Consider the following 15,000-nt stretch of genomic DNA (forward strand, 5'->3'; position numbering starts at 1 on the left):
TAGTGTATCTTCTAGGCAGATGTTTGGAGTGTGGGTCACTGTATATAATAGTGTATCTTCTAGGCAGATGTTTGGAGTGTGGGTCACTGTATATAATAGTGTATCTTCTAGGCAGATGTTTGGAGTGTGGGTCACTGTATATAATAGTGTATCTTCTAGGCAGATGTTTGGAGTGTGGGTCACTGTATATAATAGTGTATCTTCTAGGCAGATGTTTGGAGTGTGGGTCACTGTATATAATAGTGTATCTTCTAGGCAGATGTTTGGAGTGTGGGTCACTGTATATAATAGTGTATCTTCTAGGCAGATGTTTGGAGTGTGGGTCACTGTATATAATAGTGTATCTTCTAGGCAGATGTTTGGAGTGTGGGTCACTGTATATAATAGTGTATCTTCTAGGCAGATGTTTGGAGTATGGGTCACTGTATATAATAGTGTATCTTCTAGGCAGATGTTTGGAGTATGGGTCACTGTATATAATAGTGTATCTTCTAGGCAGATGTTTGGAGTGTGGGTCACTGTATATAATAGTGTATCTTCTAGGCAGATGTTTGGAGTATGGGTCACTGTATATAATAGTGTATCTTCTAGGCAGATGTTTGGAGTATGGGTGTGCTGCTGTTCGCTCTGCTCTGTGGCTTCCTCCCGTTTGACGATGATAACTGTATGGTGCTGTACAGAAAGATCACAGTAAGTGAAGACACACTACACTTACACAAGGGCAGGACGTCAGGTTACACAACCAATCACAAACAAACAAACATTACAACTGAACACCGGTGTGATTTGATGGTTAGTAAATCGGGCACTTAGTTGTAGCTAACTAACTGTTGGGATAACTAACTAGTTAGCTGTTAAAGGGCCAAATGATTGTTCTGATGTGTGTTTTAATGATGGTTTGTTTATAAGCAGTCTGTTAAACTAAAGACGTGAAATAAAGTGTGTTTGTCTTCCAGAAAGGACTTTATGAAAACCCTAACTGGCTGTCTACTGAAAGTATACTACTCCTTAACCAGATGATGCAGGTATGTCGTGTGTGTGTGTGTCTGAATCTGTGTGTGTGTGTGTGTCTGAGTCTGCGTCAGTGTGTGTTATTGTCAGGTCTCTCACCTTTTTTTGCTGGTCCATAATCATCCGTCCTCACACAGAAAACATGTCACGTTGAAGCTGAATCCCAGTTGATTGCAGTTCTCGTGTTTGTCCTGTAGGTGGAGCCAAAGAGGCGTTTAACAGTCAGGCAACTGCTTGCGCACCCCTGGGTGATGAAGGGATACAGCAGCCCTGTGGAGTGGCACAGCACTCGTCCGGTAACACACACACACACACACACACACACACAGAGGCTATGTGGTACAGGGGTTCTATTTGATAACTTTTAATGCACTGGTCTGGAAGGTGGATAACTGATGTGTGGTTGAGGTCATAGTAAAGAACCTTAGAGCTTCTCTCTCTCTCTCTCTCTCTGTCTCACTCTCTCTTTTTCATTTTCTTTACTTTTCCTCTGTGTTTTTGTGTCTCAGCTGGGACATATCGATGAGGACTGCATCACAGAGATGGCTGTGACCTTCAAACGATCCAAACAGAGCACCATCAGTCTGGTATCAGAGGTAAAAGACCCTAATTTTGCTTCTTCTTCTTCTTCTTCTTCTTCTTCTTCTTGACCCACAGGTGGCAGTAGAGTATAATTTATCTAGTCAGTCGTACACCTGCCTCAGTATTTTAAAGTTCTAATGGACATTTATTGTGATTGAATCACTCTGTAATGTGATCATCCTTCCTCAGCTGTGCTTGTATTAACAATTTTGAGTGTTTAGTGGAAATATGACCAGACCACTGCTACGTATCTGTTACTGCTGGCTAAGAAGCAGCGCGGGCGACCGGTGCGTCTCAGAGCCGACGTGACCGCACGTGACCGCACGTGTTCCCCTGCACAGGATATACAGGTACACTGCACTGTCTACATCATGTTTAAACAAAAAAAAAAAGAGTTCAACATGTTAGAAATTTATCGTGTTTGTATTCTGTAACAAGACAACAACTTAAAACATGATGGCAGATGAACAGAAGAATCATTTTCCCACGATCCTCTTGGTCCGCAGACGCGACTTAAAGGTGGGGTCTCTGTCGTTTGGTAAATTCTTCAGAAAACCGAGTCGGGCCGACAAACAAAACACATACAAAACTAACGTGTAGCCAATGAGCAGAAAGGGGCGTGTCTTGTCGATATGGGCGGAGAGAGTGTTCAGTGCGCATGTGTGACATTAGCAGAAAGCGGTTTTAACATTGACATGGAGGATAAAAACAAAGAAAGAAAGAGAAGAAAGGCTTAAGATAAGGTAAGAAGTAGGACGTGTTAATATAGGATCAGCTTTCCAGCGCTGGAGAGAACTGAAGGAGCAGGAAGTTGGTCACATATTCACAGATTGGAGTTTCCCGAGTCAATAACTCCTGAGCTAAACGCTGTTACTACACAAATAACACCTCTTTTCTATCGTAGTAATGTAGAGACGCAGCTACAACCGTGTTTTGTGTAGTAACAGCGTTTAGCTCAGGAGTTATTGACTCGGGAAACTCCAATCTGTGAATATGTGACCAACTTTACTTAAGACGCCGAGGCGCTTTTTTCCTTCTCGATAGGTGAGTAACGTTGGTTTTGTTTTGTTACACAGAACTAATATATGTCTTTGTCCTTTACATGATTATGTTTGTGTGACATTTTTGCTTGTTTGTTTATCTACAATCGTATTGTTCTTCCCTTCAGCTATGATAAAGACACATTTCTTTCCATTAGTTGCCTGGGTTACGTATGTATGTGTGGGGCGGAGCTATCGATACAGGGGTGGGACCCGTTTGGGTTAGGGGCGTGTTTGTTTTGGTGAATTCAAATGTCAACATTGGCTTTCAAACTTTCAGACCCCACCTTTAAAACATACATTTCGCCTGGAATGTGCAGGAACATTCAGTGGAGGTGCAAACATTCACAGTCAACCGTACATTTAATTGAGTTTCCATCGAGTTTAATAAATTAATGAATCTCTTTTAGATCACTGACTGAGACGTCCCTTATTTTAAAACCTTGTTTGTGACTTGATTTTTTTTTTTTTAACGCTTTGCTTTTTCTTCTTCCAGTTGAAAAAGACCCTGAATTTTAGTGAGGATGAAGACGACTATGACGAGGAAGATGACGATGTTGAAGATGAAGGCACCCAGAGAGCCACACTGGGCTCCATGGTTTTCCCGGCTGAGTGCTATGACGACGACAACGCCTGGCTCCCACTGACGCCGAGGAACATACAGAACACACACACACCACACAGGGTGAGCACCACACACACACGCACACACACAGGGTGAGCACCACACACACACGCACACACACACAGGGTGAGCACCACACACGCACACAGGGTGAGCACCACACACACACACACACACACCACACAGGGTGAGAACCACACACACACGCACACAGGGTGAGCACCACACACACACATACACACCGTATATATACATTAACACAATTTCAGTTCTCTATAGGTGCATTGCAGTTATTGTTAAAAATCCTTGCCTTGGTTTATATATATATATATATATATATATATATATATATATATATAATATATATATATATATATATAAAATATATACACATACATACATTCTCCTCCCTGTAGCCTGTCTGTCAATCATCCGAGAAGAGGCGGGGTGAAATAGGACAGTCTCCCATCATACACCAAGCAAAGCCATGCCCACGTAAAGGTGAGAAGCGTGAACGGACCAGAGAGAATAAAGAGAACTTCGTGGTGCACAGCACGGACGATGGGGTTTTCGCTCTGCCCGCCCCCGTCACCCCGGCGTCCAATCGGAAAAGCCGTCCCAACAAAACTGCGCAGTCGACGCCTGTGAATAACAACGTTATTAACAACAAAGGTGAGTGTGTTCAAGGTGGCTGGGTTTCTCACACACACACACACACACACACACACGTGCAAACCGCCACCATCACCCCCTCAATACAAACCTTCTTCCCCGAAATCTCCCTCTCTGTGTTTTATGTCATTATCTGTAGCTTCTCTAGAGTTTACCAGGAAAATGGAAAAAAAAGAAATCGCACAACAAAAGCAATCAGTCCGGGACAAAACGGCTGGTTATTAATACACTGCGAGATATATCGGCTCTCCAGAGAGACTCTTTCTGTCTGTGCTTCTTCTTTTTTTTTCTTTCATTTTTCCCATCTGAACTCTAACACAGCTGTAATTTGACCGTGATTAAGTGCCGCCTTTATAAGCGTACGTATCTCCTGTCTGATTTAATTACACTCTGTGGTTAATAGGCTACAGGGTGGAAAAAAAAATCTGTCATTTTTTAAAGTGGACGTTTAACACAAGCGATACACAAGCACGGAAACTGTAACAGCGGACAAATCGATGTCTTACGAGAGGAACGAATCGTTTCAAGGAGGCGCTGATTTGGGAACGTAATCAACTCCAGGTGGATTAGTGGGGACAGTTACTCCGCTTCATCACTCCACTTTGGGGTCGAGTTATTTCCTAACTCTTAGAGTCTCCACCTCGTTACTGTCACACACTCGCTCCTCTCACACTGGAGCAGACAGCAACTCACTGGGGAGTGTGTGTGTGTGTGTGTGTGTTTTAGAGAAGCAAATCCCAAGCCACATCCTGACAGGTGTAAATGTCACTTTACTCACTACTGACTGTTGCGTGTAGCATGTAGTGACACATGTTTGTCGTGTGTGTGTGTAGAAGTCGTGGGTCGGAGGGCCGGAGAACAGCAGCAAGGGGGAAAGGAGATCCTCGTCTTCAGCCCAGAGAGAAGGTAAAAAGAGAGAAAGTGAAGGAGAAGAACGATGGAAAAAGATAGAAATAATAAAAGGAAAGAAGAAGGAAAGAGGACTGAAAGTTTGAAGCAGTAAGAAACGTGGAAAGAATAATCTTAAAAGGGGAAGGATGTGATGAGACAGAGGGGGGAAAAAGGAACTGTAAAGAGGTAGAGAAAACTGGATGTAGGAAAAGGATGAGAAAAGAGAAAAATACATGTATAAGGACAATAGAAATAGAAGGAAATGAAAGAAATAGACAGCAGAGAAGCCGGAGGAGAAGAACGATGAGGATGGAGGAAAAAAGCAGTAGTAACATATTGGGAATTTCACGAGAGCAATAATTGGACGAAAGAAAAAAGGGAGGAGTAAAAAAATAGAAACAAAACAAGACAGACAAACAGAGAGAGGGAAATAACTGAATAAATCAGGAAGTGATGTAAAAAGCAGGAGGTTAAACGGAAAGCTAAAAGGAAGAGATGGAGATGTTGAGATGTTTTTAGACGACGTGAAACGAGTTCCTCGCTGGTTCCCCAGGTCTCGCTCTTTGGACATGGCGGGATGTCAGGTGGACAGCGGACAGAAGCGGAAGGCGGGGAAAGTTTTTGGCAGTTTGGAGCGAGGCCTGGACAAAGTGATCACGATGCTCACTCCGAACAAGAGGAAGGGGCCGAGGGACGGGCCGCGCAGGATAAAGGTGTGGAGTGTTGTTCTGTTTCTCTGTTCTTCTGTCTTCTACCCTCTTCTACCCATCACATCCTACAGTCTGACGCCTGTCCACTTTCCTTTTCACATCTGACTCATTTTTTTTCCCCCTTTCTGTCTTCTTTCCTTTATGCCTTTATTCCATTCACTGTTCCTTCTCTTTGCTTCCATTCATTTGACTTCACCATCCTTTCCTCTGACTTTGCATCCTTCGATCCTGTTTCCTTCCTACTTTCCACCTTCTTTCTTTCCATCCACCCATTTGCTCTCATTTTCAAATCGTTTTTTGTCTGTTTTTCCTTCCATTCACTTTTCCCGTCCCTACTTCCGTCCGCTTTGCCTTTTCCTTCCTTTTTTCTGATTTCTTTTTGTCTTCTTTCCTCTTTATTCAAGTTTCTTCCTAATATCATCTTTCTCATTTTTTCTTCCACACTTTCCCCCCCATTCTTTCTGTCTGCTTTAAGTTTCCTTCTTCTTGCTTGCCTTCCTTCCTAACAAATGATCGATCCGTTTATTCAGCTTGTATTAAAGCGTCTGTGTGTGAACACTTAGGCGCAGTACAATGTCACTTTGACCAGCCAGAATAACGCAGATCAGGTACTGAATCAAATCCTGCGGGTTTTACCAGAGAAGAATGTGGACTATGTGCAGAAAGGGTGAGTCGGGCATTTATATTCTACATCACAGATGAAAACCACAGGTGTTTTATTCATTTATAGAATTTCTTTGCACTCCAGTTAAAGGAATTCTCGCTCTCTCTCTCTCGCTCTCTCTCTCTCGCTCTCTCAGTTACACTCTGAAGTGTCGCACGAAGTCGGACTTCGGTAAGGTGACCATGCAGTTCGAGTTGGAGGTGTGCTTATTACAGAAGCCTGAGGTGGTGGGAATCCGACGTCAGAGGCTCAAAGGAGACACCTGGGTCTACAAACACCTGGTGGAAGACATCCTGTCCACCTCCCGCGTCTGACTGCGCCAACGACGTCACTTCCCGTGTCCGGCGAGCACCGTTGCCGAACGTCACACGTTTCACTTCACGTCTTATTTCAGATCATTTCTTTCTGCCTTTCTTCATTTGTATAGATTAATTACAGGACTTCAGTTGATCAAGAGATGAACGAAATTGGACAGAAATGAATTGCACATGTTTATCCTGATCGGTTTTCCAGCATCACGTGGAGTCGTTATTAAAAATACTTGAGCTTTCTTTTTTTAACCATGAAGGCATTACTTTGCAAACCATAGTTGTCTTGTGTTAGAATGTCTTGTCCTATTTGTACCTTTTGTATTTTACATACTTTTACATACGTGTGTTGTTACGTCATGTTTCTATGTCTGTCTACAGTTCAGTTTAATATTAAAATACACAGTATTGGGGTTTTAGCAGATTAAAGCAGTTTATAAAATGCTGTGTGTCGATTTAAATTGAAATGTGGGCATGAGGTGGGACGAACACGATGTGCACGCTGTCCGAGTGGTAACGGCTGTGAGGATACAGCGACCGCAGACCAATGGAAGTTAGCTAATAATCGACGTTAGCAATTTACAAATGACGGTTTCGTCTTTTATACGCAACAACCGAAGGCGTACGGAGTGTGAAAACAAGAATTGATGAAAGAATATTACTGTAAATTGCTAATAAAATATTCAGTATTTCTGAAATAAGGCTAATTTTACTCACCAGAATATTGCTAGCTAGCATGTTACTGTTTCTTTTTTTTTTTATACACCTAATGTGAATGAGATGAAATCAAGTCGAAAACCACCAGGGATGTCAACATTTTATTCAGATATGATGGGAAAAAATAATACAGTAAGTCAAAAATTAATTATTCTGTAAATAAATTTAACAGAATACTGACACTGAGGAAGCTAGCTAATGACAGGGTCGTTCCCAGGGTCCTAAGTTCCCCGTATTTATATGCCACATAAAAACATGACACACACTTGTTTTCCTCAGATTAATATACTATTTACTCACGTTGAGTAAACTTTTCAGAAGTTTTATGTAGGATCCAAGACTCATTTAACACTGAATAACAGCATACACTTGTTTGTTCTGCTCTAAAAAGTAGATGTTAGTCTACATCCATACAATTCTGCTCCCTAAATCTGGGGAATCTAGGACCCTGGGGAACATGGATGTGCTCCTGCTAATAACTGAGGAAAACAATTTAGAAAATTAGCATTTTGCATTTTTAGTCTTTTATACAAAAACAGCGAAGGCGTAAAAAGTGTGAAAACAAGACAAAATATTTTCTTCATTTGAAGGTAAATTTTAAAAAAATTTACCCAAAATGTGACGTATTATATAATATCATATAATGTGAAGCATATAGAGTGTGAAAATAATCATAATGTCAACATTTTCCACAGACATTGTGGTAAATTACTAAGAAATGATTCATTTTTACTAAATTTTTGCTGTCATTCAACTGCTGTCAGTGAGCAATGAGCTTTTAGATGTTATCTGAGACTAATTAAAAAAAAAACTTGCATTTTTTTTATGTTGCAAAAACATTTTTTAAAAGGTTTTTAACATTTTCCTCGGATACGGAGGTAAACAACATATAAATATTTCAACAAGACTAAAATTAGCAGCATAATTGAGCCTGAAAGCTAGCTAAAAACTGAGGATAAAGATTTAGCTAGCTAGTTATTATGCTAGCTAGCTAAATCTAGCTAGTATGTTATGCACATGAGCTAGCTAACATGTTATGCACATAATTCAGGGGCATATAATAAATAAATAAAATAATTGTGAGTCAATAATTGTCAACATTTTCTTCAGATATAGAGGCAAACTGCTATAAATGATTCAAAAAATCTAAAATTCAACATTCAGTAATTTTAAGATTTAGATAGTTAGCATGCTACTAACTTTCGGCTAGTCTTTTATTCACATAAAGTGAAGGCATGAAGCGTGTGAAAACAAGACAGAATGATCAGGAACGTCAACGTTTTCCTCAGATATGGAGGTCAATTACTAAGAATAGATTAAGTTTAAAATTAGATTAATTATCCTCGCCAGCCGGAAGTGGGATCTTGTGCAGTTAGGTATTAACTGAGGCTAACAATTTAGGTGCTCATTAAGGCCGGTAATGTAAAAGAACAGAGAATGTGAATCAACATTTTTCTCAAATTTTACGTTTAACGTAACCCGTGTTCGTTATTGCCGTCTACTTTGGAGTGTCTGCCTTTGGAATGGACCCTAAAAAACTAGTTACTATAGAAACCTGCGATTCAAATTACAGCTGCTGATGTTACAGAAAATGAATCAACACCTTTCCACCAATCAGATTTAAGAATTTTACAGCACAGTGAGATATTGACATCATCTCCTGTTTGAAGTCAAGATCTCCACACACCTCAAATCATCAGCTGAAATTCCTGAACCGGCGTCTAGTTGCACCACACACACACACACACACACACACACACACACACACACACAACACACACACACAGGCATGGTGATTGAAGTGTGATCTGCCTGTGTGTCGTTCCTACTGTGCATATCAGCATAACAACAGCCATTATAATGACAGATAGGAGGACTGACACGCTTAGCGCAGGATGAGGTAGAAGTGTGTGTGTGTCATAGGGGGGTGGACGGTTAATGGGGGGGCTGAAGTGGTAATATAGGGGGTGAACTTGCCCCCCTACTGGTAATGACTCCTGCTGAGCTTTTAAAAAGGAGGGAGGGCCCAGGGCCAGCTGTGGGAACAGACGCTAGCTGTCATATCTCTCGTCTGTCCTTTTTACCTTTCCTCCTTTCCCTCTCCATCCCCCTCACCCTGTCGTTTAAACACCTCTCGCGTCTTTTATCCTCATTTAGACTTGTCGTCACTATGCACATTAGACCAAACGTAATCGTTCATATTTCTGTAAATGGCCCATTGTTTCGCTGGTCTAATAGTGATCATCTCTGGGTGCTTAGCCCATGGCCGAGGACAGAGTGTAGACTTTACATCTGTAAAAGGAATAGTGACAAAGAGCTGCAATCAGCCAGGACAGATGTTTGCTTCTTAATAGTGATGATCTCAGCCATACTAAAAAAAAACCCCAGAATATTTACTGTTAGCACAAACAAAACGTCGCCACACAGCTGAACTCTCAGAGAGTAAGACTACGTGACCAGCCGTCTTGGAGGACCTTTAAGCCTCGACCCCCAAAGTGTAAGAGTGGAATTTACCTCAATATAGAGATTACAAACCTTTATGGCAAGCATAGGAAGGTTTGGGAATTCATTTATAAGAAGGATCACGTTGAGATTAACGTTGAGATAGTCGTCCATTGTTGAGGAAGACGACGGTTGATCATGTCCTGAGAAACTTCCTGTCGGTTTTTGTTCACAGTAACAATTTCACCTTGATGTACTCTGGTCATAACAAACTGACAGACTTAATGATATCGCACAAAATAAATGCGCTTAAGACGTCTCCGTTCTACGCAAACGCCACACTCAACTCTGAACAGGGCTTCGTTTTGTAGTTAAATGTCATGGCTGAAATTGCAGTAATAATTTGTCGCAAGGCGCAAAGCGTACCCCTGGGCTAAAAGGACGTCCTGTAATAATAGCACGTCAAGGCCTTAAGAAGCTACAGAGATGTAAAACCGCCTCCTACCCAAGAACCCCACCACCCCCACCCCAACCCGGGTTTTTTTTTTTTTTTTTTTTTTTTTTTTTTTTTTTTTTTGCATTACTTCTTCATAGCCTGAGCGTCAAAATCCGCCGTGTTTTAACAGAGCCACGGTTCATTAAGAGATCGAGCTAAAAATTCCTGGAGTGTGTAACCTCTCTCTCTCTCTCTCACACACACACACACACACACATACACACATACGCAGCTAATGGGGATGTAGGCTTGAGGGAAGCCGTTGGCTTCAGTGACAGGATAAATTACTCGCCGCTCCGTTTCGTTAACGTGCGGCCGTGTTGTGCGGTCGTTCGGTTCCAGTGGGTGAGAAGCAAATGAAGAGCTTTACTCTGACACATAGTGACCTTATATATAAAGTAAAAAAAAAAAGAAAAAAAAAAGAAGAAGATCAGCTGTGCTTTCGGGTTGGCATTAAACGAGAAGTTCAGCAGTTCAGAGTGTCAAGGATCCAGATTTAAATACAAGTGCTGTGGATGTGGTGTACGGTTTGGAACGCATCCAGTGTGGACTGGTAGTGCTGTGAAATTTGTCTTGGTGTTTATGTGGCCTGTGTGATGAATAAAGAGGATGGTTTAGGAAATTATGGATTGGGACACACCCACAATGGACTGGTGACGATGGGATGCTTGAGATATGTGGACTCTGTCATAAAATGATAGAGATTATGATATGATTTCCAGGTTTCTCTGATAAGTGGATAACTTCTGTACAGTAGATTGTGGTTTGGGACACAACCCTAGTGGTGTTTATATGAGGTCTACACTGTGTATGTGATGTGCATTTTGGGACGAGTCCACAGTGGACTGTGACGTTTATGTGTGGTCTGTTCGGTAAATAAAGTGTGAGGTTGGGACCCAGACATTTGTGATGGTGTTTAAGTGGCCTTTGTAGTGAATAGACCGTGTGGTTTTAGGACGGATGATAACGGATGTTTATGTTTATGCCTATATAGTGAATATGGCAGAAAATTTGGGACACGGCCACAATACATTCGTGACGTTTATGTGACCTGTAAAGGGTGTGAGGGTTGGATACATCCTGAATGACTGGTAGTGGTCAGACATTAGAGGCGGTGTTTATGTGGCCTACAAAGCGAATTGTGGTTTAAAGTTTGGGACGTGTCCAAAGTAAACTGATAGTGGACGTGAATATGACATGTAGATTGGGAAAGATCCAGAATAATTAGAATTTGTTTGACATTTGCGTTGGTGTTTATGTGCTTATACACACAATGTTTGTGGTTTAGGACAAGTCCACATTACTCTATCAGAGGTATAGTGTTTACACAGTCAGTCTGGTTTGTGGTTTGGGACACGCCCACAGTGGACTGAGAGTGGTTAGTGGTTTATTTTGTAGCTGTAAGCGTGAATCGGGTTTGTGGTTTGGGACACATCCGAGTTTGTTGGTGTCTTTGTAGATTATTTTTGGTGTGGTTTGGGACACGTCCCCGACGTTGTGACAGTGGTGTGATGCCTGCGTGGTGAATTCTTTGGGACGATGATATATTTGTAATAGTGTCTGTGTGGACTGTATAGTGAATAAGGTTTGTGGTTTGGGACGCGCCCAGAGTGGACACTATATTAGTATACACACACTTACAGATTACACGGCTTGTGTATAATATGATCCACTTAATACAGTGTATTCTGTATAATACTGAATACATTGAATCATCTTTCAAAGGAACACCTATCTGTGTCCTCTTTCACACACACACACACACTTTCTCTGAAATTGGAGCAATCTTGGAGATAGGCTGGTGGAGCTTTCTGTTCAGCAGTGAATTGAAGCCGTTTTCCCAGATGCCGCTCAATTTCCGCCGAGCTTTTGTCATATTGGTGTGTTTGTTCCCTGTTTACAAGTGGGATTTCTCGCTCTGTGTGTGTGTGTGTGTGTGTGTGTGTGTGTGTGTGTGTGTGTGGGTGTGTGTGTGTGTTTATCAGTGGTCTGTCATTCTGAGGAGGACACACACACATACTCACAAAGAGAGCTGAGAGAGAAGGGGCTTAGGTCCTTAACCCTGTCGGTTTAAGCTGTAATGTTCCTGACAAGTCTGAGAGAGAGAGAGAGAGAGAGAGAGAGAGAGAGAGATGGAAAGGCAGTGCGAGAGAGAGAGAGAGAAAGAGAAAGAAGAGAAAGAGACAGAGATCACAGAGAGAGAGAGATCACAGAGAGAGAGAGACAGAAAGATAGAGAGGGAGAGAGAGAGACTGAGAGAAAGAAGAAAGAGAGAGACAGAGATCACAGAGAGAGAGAGAGAGACAGAGAGAGAGAGAAAGAGAGAGATCACAGAGAGAGAGAGAGAGAGAGAGAGAGAGAGAGAGAGAGAGAGAGAGAAAGGAGAGATAGAGAGAGAGAGACAGAGAGAGAGAGGAGAGAGAGAGAGACAGATCACACAGAGAGAGACAGAGAGAGAGAGAGGTGAGAGAGAGACAGATCACACAGAGAGAGACAGAGAGAGAGAGAGAGAGAAAGGAGAGAGAGACAGAGAGAGAGAGACAAAGAGAAAGGAGAGAGAGAGACAGAGAGAAAGGAGAGAGAGAGACAGAGAGAAAGGAGAGAGAGAGAGATCACAGAGAGAGAGAGAGAGAATGGAGAGAGAGAGACAGAGAGATAGAGAGAAAGGAGAGAGACAGAGAGAGAGGAGAGAGAGAGACAGATCACACACACACACACAGAGAGAGAGAGAGAGAGAGAGAGAGAGAGAGACAGAGAAAGGAGAGAGAGAGACAGAGAGAGAGAGAAAGAGAGAGATCAGAGAGAGAGAGAGAGAGAGAGAGAGAGAGACAGAGAGAAAGGAGAGAGAGAGACAGAGAGAAAGGAGAGAGAGAGAGACAGAGAGAAAGGAGAGAGAGAGAGAGAGATCAGAGAGAGAGAGAGAGAGAATGGAGAGAGAGAGACAGAGAGATAGAGAGAGAGAGAGAGAGAGAGAGAGAGAGAGAGAGATTTTCGATTTGGTTGTTTCTCTTCATCACCTCAGATCCACAGTAAAAGAGGAAGAGGATTTGAACATCTTTAGAGTTCAGCACATGATATGTGGTCTTTCATCTTGTGGTCTTGACACTTACTGTATGTCCTGTGGAGTTTATTAGAAACCAGCAAAGCAAACAGAGAAGAAAGTTGTGCACTAATCAGTGTGAAAACTGCTTCATCTAACAGTTTACACGCTACAAGTTTTTCCACATCAGAGCTCATTTAAGGCAACAATTTTCTTCTCGACGTCTGTAAGCCGACTACAGGTCGGAGCTCAACCGTCAGTCGTTTGGATTTGACGCTTATCTGCGTTGTCGTGTCTAATTTGCATAGAATTGTGAAAATCTCGATTAAATCGTCAGCCGTCTCTCCGAGCGCTAGTGCCTTCGTATTCAGTCGTTTCATTTACAAAACCAAAGCTCGCCTATCAGAAAGATCCTGACTCTGATTTGTCACCTCACAGGTCACAGTAGTGTCAGGTCGCTGAGCCGAAAGGAGAAAAGAAGACGCACGAGACGGAGAGAGACGGAAAAGTTGAGAGAAACGGAGATAGAGAGGCAGAGAGAGAGAGAGAGAGAGAGAGAACAGGCGAGAGGGTGACAGCACAATTAGGGATTTTAATTCTCTGCATGAGTGACTCAGTCCAGTCTTCATGATAATGAGCAGGCTCCATGCAATAAATCTTTATGATACACCGACACACACACACACACACACACACACACCGCCACACATCTACATTGATAATAAGGAGAACTGCACACAAACTCTGTTCCCTTTTTCCTACAGCTAGTTCCTACAACGTCTGAGAAGCTCTGATGGTTTTCACACAAGAGCGTGATGGACGTGTCTCAATCCATGTCCGATTCACTACGTAGGTGACTTCGTTCACCGTGTCCCAAACCACACCCTCCGTGTACAGCCTTTATAGTGAAAACATCTAGCGGTTTTTATGTGGTCCTGTGTAGTGAATGTGTCATGGATTGGGACACGTTTCCTCATCGTCGCAGTTATACTGTATGTGTGGTTTGGGTCACGTCCACAGTGGACTAATGATGGTGTTTATGTGGACTATATTAGTTATTATAGAGTGTGGTTTGGGTCACGTCCACAGTGGACTAATGATGGTGTTTATGTGGACTATATTAGTTATTATAGAGTGTGGTTTGGGACACGTCCACAGTGGACTAATGATGGTGTTTATGTGGACTATATTAGTTATTATAGCGTGTGGTTTGGGACACGTCCACAGTGGACTAATGATGGTGTTTATGTGGACTATATTAGTTATTATAGAGTGTGGTTTGGGACACGTCCACAGTGGACTAATGATGGTGTTTATGTGGACTATATTAGTTATTTTAGTGTGTGGTTTGGGACACGTCCACAGTGGACTAATGATGGTGTTTATGTGGACTATATTAGTTATTATAGAGTGTGGTTTGGGACACGTCCACAGTGGACTAATGATGGTGTTTATGTGGACTATATTAGTTATTATAGCGTGTGGTTTGGGACACGTCCACAGTGGATTAATGATGGTGTTTATGTGGACTATATTAGTTATTTTAGTGTGTGGTTTGGGACACGTCCACAGTGGACTAATGATGGTGTTTATGTGGACTATATTAGTTATTATAGTGTGTGGTTTGGGACACGTCCACAGTGGACTAATGATGGTGTTTATGTGGACTATATTAGTTATTATAGAGTGTGGTTTGGGACACGTCCACAGTGGACTAATGATGGTGTTTATGTGGACTATATTAGTTATTATAGCGTGTGGTTTGGGACACGTCCACAGTGGATTAATGATGGTGTTTATGT

The 15,000-nt window shown here is 42.1% G+C and overlaps 1 protein-coding gene across 1 annotated transcript in view; it reads left to right on the forward strand.

The window, feature by feature from the left end:
- The window catches only part of melk (maternal embryonic leucine zipper kinase), a 12,297-nt gene extending 5,151 nt beyond the window's left edge, over positions 1 to 7,146 (forward strand). Inside the window, exons 8-18 of the mRNA XM_060864607.1 lie at positions 592 to 690; positions 957 to 1,025; positions 1,209 to 1,307; positions 1,521 to 1,607; positions 1,815 to 1,943; positions 3,130 to 3,318; positions 3,675 to 3,930; positions 4,764 to 4,836; positions 5,375 to 5,534; positions 6,095 to 6,198; positions 6,332 to 7,146. Of these exons, the coding sequence (XP_060720590.1) occupies positions 592 to 690; positions 957 to 1,025; positions 1,209 to 1,307; positions 1,521 to 1,607; positions 1,815 to 1,943; positions 3,130 to 3,318; positions 3,675 to 3,930; positions 4,764 to 4,836; positions 5,375 to 5,534; positions 6,095 to 6,198; positions 6,332 to 6,509 (1,443 nt within the window). The 3' untranslated portion in view covers positions 6,510 to 7,146. The remainder of the gene's footprint in view (positions 1 to 591; positions 691 to 956; positions 1,026 to 1,208; positions 1,308 to 1,520; positions 1,608 to 1,814; positions 1,944 to 3,129; positions 3,319 to 3,674; positions 3,931 to 4,763; positions 4,837 to 5,374; positions 5,535 to 6,094; positions 6,199 to 6,331) is intronic.
- Positions 7,147 to 15,000: the final 7,854 nt, after the last annotated feature.

This window comes from Tachysurus vachellii, chromosome 2, assembly GCF_030014155.1.
Source record: "Tachysurus vachellii isolate PV-2020 chromosome 2, HZAU_Pvac_v1, whole genome shotgun sequence".
NCBI classification, from domain to species: Eukaryota; Metazoa; Chordata; class Actinopteri; order Siluriformes; family Bagridae; genus Tachysurus; species Tachysurus vachellii.